Genomic DNA, 13279 nt, shown 5'->3' with positions numbered 1-13279 from the left:
CAAAACAGGACAGGATATAACAGATGTCTTGCCTACTACACATACACACTGATTCTGAGCTGATGGGGTTTCAGTGCCTTGCTCAAGCATATGGGAATCAAATTGTTCTCCACAATTGACAGGCAACATGCTTTAAGATCTGAGCTACAGGCCCTCTTGAGAATGACTTAAATGATTAACAGAATCAAAAATGAATCAGCTTACCATTTCAGCACTAGATTAAAACTTTGAATTGTTTCTTCAGAGTGGGTTTTAAGCATAATGTCTTCTGGCCACTATCAGTTGTTACAGCAGGTGTTCGCTATCAGCTGTGACTGGCAAAGGGCCTGCTGTTACATCACAGACTGAGGTGTGGCCAGAGCTGCAACATGACCTAAAGTTTCCATCAGTAGAGAGAAGTATAGCTGCATTTTTTGCTGTATGTGATACATTAGTTTGCACAGGTTGTAGAGAGGATCATTAATTAATATATTTGGTCTATGGCTCCTCTCCACTAAACCCCAACTGCACCCAATGTAATGTATGTAATGTAAGATACTCACTGGGATAATAAACCTGTTCTTCCAGTTACAGTGACATGGCTGTGCATGACAAGTCATGTAGTGTGTGTTGAAGTGGGGTCATGTAGGCTACAGTTTGAAACATGCAGAGGGAAGTGGCACAAAGTGTAACACAGAGCAAGTGCAAGACTCAATGATCAAAAGCCTAGAAAACATACACTATTAATCTGATCTACTCCAGTAACATTATGCACCATGCAACAAAAAACAGTGATCTTATGAAGATTTTTTTACTTTTGATGCTCAAGTACAATTTATTGCATATATTTCTATACTTTGAACTATAAACGTGAATGTGAGACTTTATATCTTAAGAGTATTTTTTCTAATGTGGCATTGTTAGTTTTAAGGATTCAAGTATTTGATTTACTTCGGGTGAGATAATGGGAAATGAAATAACAGACCAACGCTGAAAGAATTCTACAGTAAAGTGTAGTGATACACAACCTATGGTAAATATGATCTATTTCAGCTACAAAAAGTATGGATCTATTCAAGTTAAACACCCCAGTCTCTTCTGTCATGCTAAACTTTACAGGTTTTGTATGCATTATTTTTCCTTGATCTATTTTTGTTTTAAAAGATGGTCACACTGTTTCTTACAACACACGGCTGAGCTTCATGTCGCGATCATCTCGTGCGCTGTTGAAAAGAGGAAGCAAGCACTAATGCATGTCCTTCTGTGTGTGTCTCCCTGCCATCTTAAGGAGGATCTCTTGGACAGTAAGATAGCTGTCAGTCGTCGCAAACAGTTTCAGCAAGGCAGTATCACCCTGAAGACAGGAAGGCGGAAAAAGAATCCTTTGATAATGGTAGGTAAACTGATGCAATTGTTGGAAACATTTTGCTTTTCTGTTGAAATTTATTATTTTGATCACTGTCACTCAAACGTATCTATGCATATATATTTTTTACTTTATCCACTGCGACAAGTTGGACGTCCCCGCGCGTTCATTACAGGAAACTACATTCTTCTTGCTGTTGCCCCACCGCACAGACACTATCTATCCTGTCCTCCATATGTCATAGATATGCTATACGCATAAATGTGTTGTTCAAGCATCCCCACAAGGTGGATAGACATGAACAATCTGAACAGATCAAGCAGATGTCTCTTACCCTCTTTCTTTGTTTCTAATTTATGTCCTATAGATCAATCCACTTAACTTTATCAGAAGCACAGGAAGATCATGTCTTCATATTTCTTAGATTGACACAGTTTGAGTAATATTTTTTTACGCCATTTTGCAGTCAAGCTCTCTGGTTGTGTTGTTGAAGTGGATGAAAGTCTGAAAGATAAACTGAAAAAGTTTATGATTTCGGAAAGAGACCAACAATGCTGCCATACTAAGTAAGTATCACATCTCACCACCTCTCAACACATTTTTTAACTTGACATTACAACACAATTTACAATCCACCTATATACATATCGGTGAATTCAGCAAATATAAAAATGAACCAAAAGTTTCAAATCATATTCATGTTATGTCTTAATGTGAAACATAGGACATGGAGAAACAGCTGTGATATGCTCTCGAGGGGAATTATGAGGCAAGTCAAGTAAGTGTTGTAATTTTTTCTCTTTTAGATGATTTAATTCAGAGCTGAAAGTCACTCACTCAACTTTGTCTTTCAGAACATCTCACTGGATGAGTTGAGAGATGAACTTCAAAGCGGCACCCAGATATCCTCACTGAATGTCTTGTGAATAGAGAAAAAATCTCACAAAGTATATTTAGCAAACACCTCCATTTATAGTAAGACTACAAACTGACTGTACTTTAAGTTCCTTGACAACAGTGAAATGGCACATTATTGGTACAGCTACAAGTATGTCCATGATGATGGCAGGGTGTCCTACCCCTTTGTTTCATATTCTCCAGTCCAATGGTGTAAGTAATAATTCTTTTTTAAGTCAAAACTGATCTTTCTCCATAGACTGAACTATTATTTGAAGGAATAACTGAAGGACAGAATTATGAAAAATTGGCATACAGTTGGGTTTGTTGATTTATTGTTTGACTACGTCAAAAGACAGAACCTCTCGGGATAAATGTTGTCTGCATTTTAACCTGGCATGTAAGCCAGAGCAACAGATGATGTACGCTGCAGCAAGAATCGACTGGTCCAAGCTGCAGAGCTCACAAACGGTATATTATATCAAAATTTCACCTCTATTTATTCACCTTGTAGTTTTATATTTTAAACATACATCTAAAAATAACCACCCTTGTTTCAGAGCAGTGCGTTTAGTAGTAAAGCCGTCCTTCTCAATTTCTGCATTATTTTTAAAATTTCACCCATCTGGAACTTTTCATTATTTATGAGAATTCACATGGAAATTATGCATTCAGAGATTATTTCAGTTAAAAACAAAAAAAAAACACAATCATTTAAGTTAAATACCTGCACTTGTCAGACCAGTTAGCCAGTTAATCATCCCTTTAATGTTTGCAATTTGTTTTGAATGTGATCATTCTCTGCTTTACTCTGAGGTCTTTGAACCACACAGAACATGCAAACTAGCCTGTAATATATATATATATTGTGGTACAAGTTTTAGTATTAGAGAAAAATCTGATTTTCCTTGGCTTGTAACTGAGTAACCAGTTACCTAGTCCTAGTCTACCACTAGTCTCAGAAATGAGGAAAAATGACTACCATGTTTCCAACCCTAACCCTATAATGTTGAATCAAAACACAAGGCTATTCTGTTTATTATTTTATGGAACTGAGAAAACAGGACAGGATATAACAGATGTCTTGCCTACTACACATACACACTGATTCTGAGCTGATGGGGTTTCAGTGCCTTGCTCAAGCATATGGGAATCAAATTGTCAATTCCACAATTGACAGGCAACATGCTTTAAGATCTGAGCTACAGGCCCTCTTGAGAATGACTTAAATGATTAACTGACTATCAAAAATGAATCAGCTTACCATTTCAGCACTAGATTAAACTATTGAATTGTTTCTTCAGAGTGGGTTTTAAGCATAATGTCTTCTGGCCACTATCAGTTGTTACAGCAGGTGTTCGCTATCAGCTGTGACTGGCAAAGGGCCTGCTGTTACATCACAGACTGAGGTGTGGCCAGAGCTGCAACATGACCTAAAGTTTCCATCAGTAGAGAGAAGTATAGCTGCATTTTTTTGCTGTATGTGATACATTAGTTTGCACAGGTTGTAGAGAGGATCATTAATTAAATATATTTGGTCTATGGCTCCTCCTCCACTAAACCCCAACTGCACCCAATGTAATGTAATGTAATGTAAGATACTCACTGGGATAATAAACCTGTTCTTCCAGTTACAGTGACATGGCTGTGCATGACAGTCATGTAGTGTGTGTTGAAGTGGGGTCATGTAGGCTACAGTTTGAAACATGCAGGGAAGTGGCACAAAGTGTAACACAGAGCAAGTGCAAGACTCAATGATCAAAAGCCTAGAAAACATACACTATAATCTGATCTACTCCAGTAACATTATGCACCATGCAACAAAAACAGTGATCTTATGAAGATTTTTTACTTTTGATGCTCAAGTACAATTTATTGCATATATTTCTATACTTTGACTTATAAACGTGAATGTGAGACTTTATATCTTAAGAGTATTTTTTCTAATGTGGCATTGTTAGTTTTAAGGATTCAAGTATTTGATTTACTTCGGGTGAGATAATGGGAAATGAAAGTAACTGTAACCAACGCTGAAAGAATTCTACAGTAAAGTGGTAGTGATACACAACCTATGGTAAAATTGATCTATTTCAGCTACAAACAGTATGGATCTATTCAAGTTAAACACCCCAGTCTCTTCTGTCATGCTAACATTTACAGGTTTTGTATGCATATTTTTTCCTTGATCTATTTTGTTTTAAAAGATGGTCACACTGTTTCTTACAACACACGGCTGAGCTTCATGTCGGCATCATCTCGTGCTGTTGAAAAGAGGAAGCAGCACTAATGCATGTCCTTTCTGTGTGTCCTCCCCTTGCCATCTTAAGGAGGATCTCTTGACAGTAGAGTAGCTGTCAGTCCGTCGCAAACAGTTTCAGCAAGGCAGTATCACCCTGAAGACAGGAAGGCGGAAAAAGAATCCTTTGATAATGGTAGGTGAAACTGATGCAATTGTTGGAAACATTTTGCTTTTCTGTTGAAATTTATTGGATTTGATGAACTGTCACTCAAACGTATCTATGCATATATATTTTTTACTTTACCACTGCGACAAGTTGGACGTCCCCCGCGCTCTTTCATACAGGAAACTACATTCTTGCTTGTTGCAGCACAAACATTTCCTGTCCTCAATATGTCAGAATAGTTAGCATAAATGTTTCAAGCATCCCCACAAGGTGGATAGACATGAACATCTGAACAGATCAAGCAGATGTCTCTTACCCTCTTTCTTTGTTTCTATTTATGTCCTATAGATCAATCCACTTAACTTTATCAGAAGCACAGGAAGATCATGTCTTCATATTTCTTAGATTGACACAGTTTGAGTAATATTTTTTACGCCATTTTGCAGTCAAGCTCTCTGGTTGTGTGTGAAGTGGATGAAAGTCTGAAAGATAAACTGAAAAAGTTTAGATTTCGGAAAGAGACCAACAATGCTGCCATACTAAGTAAGTATCACATCTCCACTCTAACACATTTTTAACTTGATCAACACAGATTTAAATCCCATATAAATATCGGTGAATCAGCAAATATAAAAATGAACCAAAAGTCTAAATATTCATTGTTATGTCTTAGTGAAAATAGACATGGAGAAACAGCTTGTTATTCTCGAGGAGGAATATGAGGCAAGTCAAAGTGTTGTAATTTTTCTCTTTTAGATGATTTAATTCAGAGCTGAAAGTCACTCACTCAACTTTGTCTTTCAGAACATCTCACTGGATGAGTTGAGAGATGAACTTCCAGAGCGGCAACCCAGATATCCTCACTGAATGTCTTGTGAATAGAGAAAAATCTCACAAAGTATATTAGCAAACACTCCATTTATAGTAAGACTACAAACTGACTGTACTTTAAGTTCCTTGACAAAAGTGCACATTCATTGTGTACAGCTACAAGTATGTCCATGATGATGGCAGGGTGTCCTACCCTCTTTGTTTCATATTCTCCAGTCCAATGGGTAAGTAATAATCTTTTTTTAAGTCAAAACTGATCTTTCTCCATAGACTGAACTATTATTTGAAGAATAACTGAAGGCAGAATTATGAAAATTGGCATCAGTTGGGTTTGTTGATTTATGTTTGACTAGTCAAAAGACAGAATCCCTTGGGAAAATGTTGTCTGCATTTTAACAGGATGTAAGCCAGAGCAACAGATGATGTACGCTGGCAGCAAGAATCGACTGGTCCAAGCTGCAGAGCTCACAAAGGTAATTATATCAAAATTTCACCTCTATTTTATCACCTTGTAGTTTTATAATTTTAACATCATCTAAAAATAAACCACCCTTGTTCAGAGCAGTGCGTTTATAGGTAAAGCCGTCCTTCTCAATTTCTGCATTTTTTAAAATTCCACATCTGGAACTTTTCATTATTTTATGAGAATCACATGGAAATTATGCATTCAGAGATTATTCAGTTAAAAACAAAAAAACAAAACACAATCATTTTAAGTTAATACCTGCACTTGTCAGACCAGTTAGCCAGTTAATCATCCCTTTAATGTTGTGCAATTTGTTTGAATGTGACATTCTCTGCTTTACTCTGAGGTCTTTGAAACAAGAAACGCTGACGACTTGACAGAGGAATGGCTGAAGAACCAACTGTCGTTTTTTCGCTGATTGAGTTTCTCTCATTTCCTAAACTATCGGTCTCTTTCTTTGTGAAACATGCCCTTCAATTTTAAGTTTCAATTTTTGTGTATGCTATTGCTATTAAATGATTTACTCTGCACAATTATGTTTTAATTTGTCAGTTTTGCATTGAAACCATATTAATATTGTTTTCTAACAAAAGTCTGAATTGAGCATCAACTAAACAAATCAAATGTTTTATTGTTATTAAATGGAGCACAGATAATCCTATACTTATTGGACTAAATTAAGCGGTCACATTCACGGAATGACTTATAGGTTCCCTTCATTCGCTAAAGAAGGAAAAACAACAACCTTTGACCACTGAGTTCCTTACAAAATGCCACCTGCAATTTATTATCAGTTTCAAAGCTGTAACATAATGACATGTCAATAGCTGAGAGAACAAAGACATTTTTACATGATACTATACTAAATATCTGACAGACAAAATCAGGGGAATGGCGTACGAATACCTACTGGTACTTGGGCTAAATCTAAAAATTGGACTGAAGAGAGATCCCAGTCCAAAAGCAATGAGCATCTTGCTCACAAATTTCATTGGATATTTGCAATCATCAGTGTTTGTAGCTGGCTGAACATACAGATAAGATAGGTAGCCGTCGCCAAGCTGTCCGGACCACAGGTCTCATTCACTGTCACTGGCATCACTGGAGTCTGAGCCTCTCTCACTTCCACTTCCACTTTGAGCCCGGGTCTCTGAATGGTCACTGCTACGGTCGCTGTGCGCTGGAGACGCACTGCGACTCCTGCTGCCTCCTCTGTTCCCACCTTCATCCTCACTCCCACTGCCCTCGTCTCCACTGCTCCTGGCTGAGTTCTTGGGCTCGTTGTCGTCACTGTCGTCGTCACTGCCAAAGATCTCCTCCTCGTCTCGCATCTCTCTGGTCCTCTCCTCACCGCTTTCACTTCCACTGCCGCTTGCTTTCCTCCTTCTCTTCCCTCTGTCCTCATCCTCATCCTCATCTTCTCCCCTTTGTTCCCGCTCTTCATCCTCCCTCTCAGATTCACTACCAGAGTTCTCTGCCTCACTGCCGCTGCCCTTCTCTTTGTCATCACCTGCAGAAAACAATTCAAGTATCACACAGAGCAGATGGTGAATGATTTAGCAGACACACTGACATTACCGTAGTCTAGCCAATTCAGTAAAAAGTAAGTGAAGAGAACTGCAGTGGCCGAGTATAAAAGAAAACTGACCAGAGTCCTGCATGTCCTTATCCAAGTCCATGTCTTCCTCTTCATCTTCTGGCTCATGGTTCTCCAGCTGAGCTTTACGTGCTTCCTAAGAATCAAAATAAAGGGAATCATCAGTCACTAGTAAACAACAAGGTGCACTAAGGAGTGCAAGCTTATAGCTGTTACTACATATTAAATTATTCTGGTCACTTTTGTTCAGCTTACTGAAAAACATTATTAAATATGTATATAATATATATAAATGTATGATGCATATAAGAGAACCAAACACTGACTACGTTATATCAAATGTTAAAATGCTATTCACAAATCACCTCCCATACCGGTGTTAAATTGCAACTACTTTGTTCAGTAGCTCAAATGTGTCAAAAGGACCAATTGAATTTGATCAATATCACACCATTAATTTATAATGATACATACTGAACAATTTTCTAAACTCGTGTAATATTCTTTAAAACAAATACAGTCAGATGTATTGTAATAAATAGTAACTTTTAGTTACATAAATAATTTATTATAATCCACAAATCATAACTCAAAAGTTACACTTTCACCAACACATAAACGACTGGCCCATTAAATGCACCATTAGATGCTCCAAGCCTTGAAAGTGTAATGTTGATAAAACAGAGGGGAAAGTCACAAGAACACTCACCTGAGCTTCAAGCTCTTTCTCGTTCATATCTCTGTGCTTACACACCAGCACAGCATTTGTGGTCGACTGTGCTCCAGCCTTGGCTCTTCTCTTGCTCAGACGCACCCTGCAGGAGAGAGGAAAGGATGTCAGAGGACAAGGCCAATCAGCTTCCCATGAAAGCCCCATACGTCACTGGCGGTGCCGTTTGTTTTTGTGTGTTACTAACTGGCATCAAACTTTCTAATGCATAGCAATCAACACTTTCACATCCACACTTACTTGCTTGGTCTAACTGCACCAGCTGCAATTATTGCTGTCAAAAACACATCTCCCTTTCGTCGTGTTGAAGTGCAACAATAAAGAAGTGTCTTCTCTAATCAATGATTTACCTTGTCTCGAGCTCATTGTAGTAAACACCATCTCCATCTCTGAAGATAAAGAAGTAATTCTCCTCATAACCCTTGCTGGCTTTGTTCTTGACATTCCAGTTGTACTCCCTGGCTATCTTGTAATCATACCTGAAACACAGAAAATAAAATGCATTATTACTTCCTGGTATACAACTTAAAGCAAGCAAATTTAACACTGTTATTTTTAAATGCACCAAAAAAAGATTTATTTTTGGTTTTTATTTGATGTAACATTTTTACTTACAGATCATCAGGCATGTAATCCATTCCCTCCTCACAGTCTCGCTTGCGCTTGCGAAGTGTGTCTTCATTGGGCAGGAAGTAGGCCACAAACTGATTTCCTTCCTCATCCATCATACCTCTGTTTTCAAGAGACAAGAAACATAAATTAGTATTTCAGCAAAAATGGTTTTTATACACACATCTGCACAACAGCTATTTTGTAGACACCTGATCATGGCCTGAGACATCATTTCCACTCCTGCTGGCCCTGATATGTCTTTAGGTGCAGGATCAGAGTCAAAGATGACCTGAGCACATGGGTTGATCCACATCTGAGGAAAGAGAAAATGTATAAAGCATAATTATCTAAGTCCATAAAGTGCCAGTTTGTCAACTAAAGTACCATTCAAAAAGGCAATTTGAGCAACAGATTTTTTACTGTTGCATATAAATTTGCTTTATTTTACTGTTTAGTGTTTATTGTCTTTTCCCATCTCTGCACTTCTCCCACTACAGTGTATATGGCATGCAATGTGAAATCATCCACACAGACTCCAAAAATCAATAAACTGGGTGAAATTATTTCTGTTAATAGCTCGCTCACCTTGAAGTCAGGGAATACAGGTAGTATCTCCACAGGAGTAACTCTGGGTTTACTGTAGTGCTGTGTAATCTAGAGAGAAACAACAAAACAACAACAACTTTATAAACCATGGCTCATTTTTCAATTACCTAACCACACATGTTGACCATTTTGGATAATGTGCATCTAACAGCTGACCATTGCAAACAGTATCCTACTGTACACAGCTGCTCCACAGCAAAAGCTTTAGAGGAAGATATCTTACTCATCCTAATATTCACAGACATTTTCACACAATCCCCATATGTGGAGTTGCAAACCCATGAGGTCTTTCTTTTTTTTTTTTTTTTTTTTAAATACTCAAATTTTATTAATTTTAAACACAGAACACAAACAAACATTGACAGTGTCCGTGGGTAATACGGCTTCTTGATGCCCTATCTATGCTCCTCTGTTTTCATTCAGAGTCTCTAGTGGTGTCTCTGTTGTGAGACTTATATGTTGTCCATTTGTCCCACTTCGTGTTGAATTTAACTTGTTGGAGTCTCAGTATATGTGTGAGTCTCTCCATATCAAATATCTCCTCCACAATGTCCAACCAGTTCCTCAAAGTGGGAGGTTCCTCTCTGCACCACTTCCTAGTGACTGCCTTTTTGGTCGCAGCTAACAGAATCTTAACCAGATATCTATCTTCACATTGAACATTTTCACTTGCCCATGAGGTCTTTCAATACCCAGTTTGAAACTACTGTCCATTTAGCTATTCATATTGCTTGATGTATGAAGGATGTTAAACAACAAGGATTTGGCCAGCCTAGTTATATGTTCACTCACCGATTTCTGTGCATCCTCAAATGTTTTCTCAATAGCAGAAATCTGGCTGTCTCTGTCCTTGTAGATCTCTTCTTCTGTAAACTGTTGTTTGACAGAGACACCGATCCTGAACACAAAACATGTCTAGGTTAGACACACACACACACAAACAAACTATATCATATACCTTTCTATTGTTGGGTGATTTCAAGGTAAAATCAGTAAATGACTTACTTGACTTCCACTTTCTCATTGGAAACGCCATATCTGTTAAACTCTGTAGAAATATATTCTGTCTTTCTCATCCACGGGACCACTTTGGCATGCTGCTGTGACCTTTGAGAGGAGAAAAAAAAAAGTGTAAACTAAAAATCTTTGCATAAATTTAAAACATCAGGCTGTGTATTTAGTAGACTTACCTCTTCGAACTGGATGGAGCCTGGATGTCCTCTTCCAAAAGTTTTTCATCAGCGGGATCCAACAATACTGACAATTTAAAAGTTTGGCTCAGTTTACACAGATATTTGACTAAGACAGTCTCTGAAAAAACTAAGAATAGAATGTGGCATGTGATCACAACAGAAGACTTACTGTTGGGGTCTATGCGGTAGGTGTCTGGGTTGATGAGATCGATGGTGACCCCAAGGTCTGGCTCAGTCAGGAGTTCATGCTTGTGCTGCTTCTCTAGAGAAGTGGCTTTATACTGTACAAACCTGCCACAGCAAAAAAAAACAAAAAAACAAATGTTAAGATGTGTCTGTGTTTACGTCATGGTTAGTGAGTGCAGAGGCAGATGGGCAACTGCATTTACCTGTGCTGATCAAATGGATATGTGATGAATTTGGGATCAAAAGGGATGTCGGGCAAGCTGTTGCAGTACTTCACACGACAGACAACTCCTGACCTGTTGCGGGCACAGAAGTAAAGGACAAACTCAGTTGTGGTTAGCCAGTCATTTTAATGTGCCTCACTTCAGATGCATGTTTCAAATTACTGTACATGGTAGCAATACAAAACGGTGTTAATTCTACTCACCTCTCTGGGACAGTTCTGTGAGAGGATGGCCTATTGAAAGAGAAAAGAGCCATCCGTCAATTCTGTTACCACCTCTCAAACTACTGCTAGACTGTGATGTATACACTATACTGTGATGTCCTCCTCATGTATGTAACAGGGAGCACAAAAAATTTGAAACACCTCTCAATATAATGTAGTCCAGTACAGCACAAACTTCAACTATGACCTCAGTAATAAACATTTAAGTGAATTCACATATTTTCGAAAATGTCAACAAAAACTGAACATTAACTTCACAAATGTAAAAATTTATGGCAGAGTTGTATGTATCAAATTGCATAAGATTGTACTCCTGCACCTGACAATATGGTCACTGAGTGTAGTACTCGTACTGGTACCATTAAAATTAAACGTAAAACATATTCTAGAGGACTGTGGGGTGCATTCACATTATCTACAAGGATCTGCTCAGTTAACTTTATGTTAACCTCCAGATATTTGTTCCGTAAATTCATTAACGTTACTGTTAGCATCCAGACAGGCTAACATTGGCTAGCTTACACTACGTTTAGCTACCACTAACACAAAAGTCAGCCGTTGTATTTTCCACTACTGTAACCTACTATAACTGACTGAAAAGACTTAATTTACTTTTCTAAGTGAGTTAACTTATGCTAAATAAAATGATTAGTTCACTTAGCGAGCAGGTGAGCTTAAGTTAAATTGACGTAAAGCTTGCTTGCTTGTTTGTTTGTTTGTTTGGCTAGCTAACTGGCAATATTAGCTAACGTTATACACAACGGAAAACTGCGCAGCCTAATGAAGGTTACCGACTCAAGTTTGTTAAAACATTAACGTTAATACCAATAGTCAAATACAGACATCCAGTTCGGTCAACGAACTTGTAAAAAATTTTTAACTACCTGTGTCCGTCTTCTCGTTGAGCCTGTGTCTGAATCGTTGGAGCCATGTTTGTGACAAACTGCTCACAACTGAAGGCAAAGTTCTTTGTCTGCACAAAATAAAAACACGAACACGCCTGATGTCAACCGGAACCCTTGATCCAAGTGAAACTACACACGACTGTTAATTCTTACTTCTATCACAACCACAATGCATTTTTATTTTGTCCCGGCAGAATAGGGCAACAACCCGGTAGTGTTTGGAGACTCACAGCTCTGCACAGATCTGCTTTATTGTGAGCGACCTCTGCTGCCCTGGCATGTGAGGTATTAGGCCCAGTGTTGCATACTCAGCAAAAACTTGTACTTAAAATACTTCCCATTCATTTAGCATATTGATAAAAAAAACCCAACAATATTGACATTCTTTGTCTCAGTAACAAAAGGAGACCAAAAGTATGTAGTGGTTTTGTTCAAATACAAACCCTTTAATTGACAGAGACCAAGATGGAATACAAAAATGTCTGGCAGACCAATAACTTTACAGGCTTGCAAAGAGATATATATATATTTTCAAAGTATAATTGAACTTTCAGCTCATTCAATGGATATGACATCAACATATTATTTTGAGAGCCCATCATAGTTTATACCCTCACCACTATTATATTTCTGTCTTTAGACACACAACCACAAAATTGTGTTGCTCCTTTCTGACAAAAAAAAAAAAAAAAAATCTTAACACAAGGTTTACACAGGGCTTTCAGTCCCCTCTTGTGATCTTCATCAGCAGATGGTGCTTTTGCACTTGCCATGGAGATGGTTCAGTTATCACGTGACCTCAGTGTGGAATTTCAGTCATGTAATAACAGGTGGTCTTATATCGGGCCAGAGATACATGACAACTGAGCAAAATCCATCTGCCGATAAAGACCACAAGATGTAGCTGAAAGTATTTCCAATGTTAATAATGAACCTTTAAGCTCAAATAATGTTGTTTTAACAGTTCATCTACTGTAGGTGAGGGTTCTCATAAAATCCTCGTTCAAATTATGAACTCTTTATGATCATATATCTGTTTGGTTCAGACTTACATCTAA

At 38.0% G+C, this 13279-nt stretch overlaps 2 protein-coding genes across 3 annotated transcripts; one reads left to right on the top strand and one right to left on the bottom strand.

Annotated features, from left to right (window-relative positions):
* Positions 1 to 1886: 1886 nt before the first annotated feature.
* LOC111232306 (glia maturation factor gamma-like) lies at positions 1887 to 6465 on the top strand. Of its 2 annotated transcripts, XM_022759756.1 has the most exons (7): positions 4570 to 4674; positions 5094 to 5190; positions 5321 to 5370; positions 5452 to 5501; positions 5620 to 5702; positions 5878 to 5951; positions 6291 to 6465. In XM_022759756.1, exons 1-7 carry the CDS (start codon positions 4672 to 4674, stop codon positions 6360 to 6362), a joined length of 429 nt encoding a protein of 142 aa, XP_022615477.1. In that variant the 5' UTR covers positions 4570 to 4671; the 3' UTR covers positions 6363 to 6465. The 2 variants fall into 2 exon arrangements, with proteins under 2 accessions (XP_022615479.1, XP_022615477.1); XM_022759758.1 differs by lacking the exons at positions 4570 to 4674; positions 5094 to 5190 and adding an exon at positions 1887 to 1911.
* A 134-nt stretch (positions 6466 to 6599) lies between these two features.
* paf1 (PAF1 homolog, Paf1/RNA polymerase II complex component) lies at positions 6600 to 12437 on the bottom strand. Its single transcript, XM_022759755.1, has 14 exons — positions 12201 to 12437; positions 11296 to 11325; positions 11072 to 11164; positions 10852 to 10973; positions 10680 to 10746; positions 10495 to 10596; positions 10282 to 10387; positions 9469 to 9537; positions 9093 to 9196; positions 8887 to 9003; positions 8622 to 8750; positions 8251 to 8356; positions 7593 to 7677; positions 6600 to 7454 (listed from the first exon to the last, which is right to left on the bottom strand). The coding sequence occupies exons 1-14, from the start codon at positions 12245 to 12247 to the stop codon at positions 7024 to 7026; spliced, it is 1608 nt and encodes a 535-aa protein (XP_022615476.1). The 5' UTR covers positions 12248 to 12437; the 3' UTR covers positions 6600 to 7023.
* Between the last annotated feature and the right edge of the window lie 842 nt (positions 12438 to 13279).

Source organism: Seriola dumerili, unplaced genomic scaffold, assembly GCF_002260705.1.
Source record: "Seriola dumerili isolate Sdu_G_001 unplaced genomic scaffold, Sdu_1.0 BDQW01000330.1, whole genome shotgun sequence".
Lineage (NCBI taxonomy): Eukaryota > Metazoa > Chordata > Actinopteri > Carangiformes > Carangidae > Seriola > Seriola dumerili.
This window is presented reverse-complemented; position numbering and strand designations above follow the sequence as displayed.

What these genes read in the sequence shown, in the direction of transcription:
- LOC111232306 (XM_022759756.1), top strand. An exon ending in CTTCCAGAGCGGCAACCCAG is followed by an intron (nt 5,502 to 5,619) that starts ATATCCTCACTG and finishes ACAAAAGTGCAC; the next exon opens with ATTCATTGTGTACAGCTACA. An exon ending in CATATTCTCCAGTCCAATGG is followed by an intron (nt 5,703 to 5,877) that starts GTAAGTAATAAT and finishes GCATTTTAACAG; the next exon opens with GATGTAAGCCAGAGCAACAG.
- paf1 (XM_022759755.1), bottom strand. Translation starts at nt 12,247, where the DNA reads ATGGCTCCAACGATTCAGACACAGGCTCAACGAGAAGACGGACACAG. An exon ending in ATGTCTCAGGCCATGATCAG is followed by an intron (nt 9,004 to 9,092) that starts GTGTCTACAAAA and finishes TCTTGAAAACAG; the next exon opens with AGGTATGATGGATGAGGAAG. An exon ending in TAAGGACATGCAGGACTCTG is followed by an intron (nt 7,455 to 7,592) that starts GTCAGTTTTCTT and finishes TGTTTTCTGCAG; the next exon opens with GTGATGACAAAGAGAAGGGC.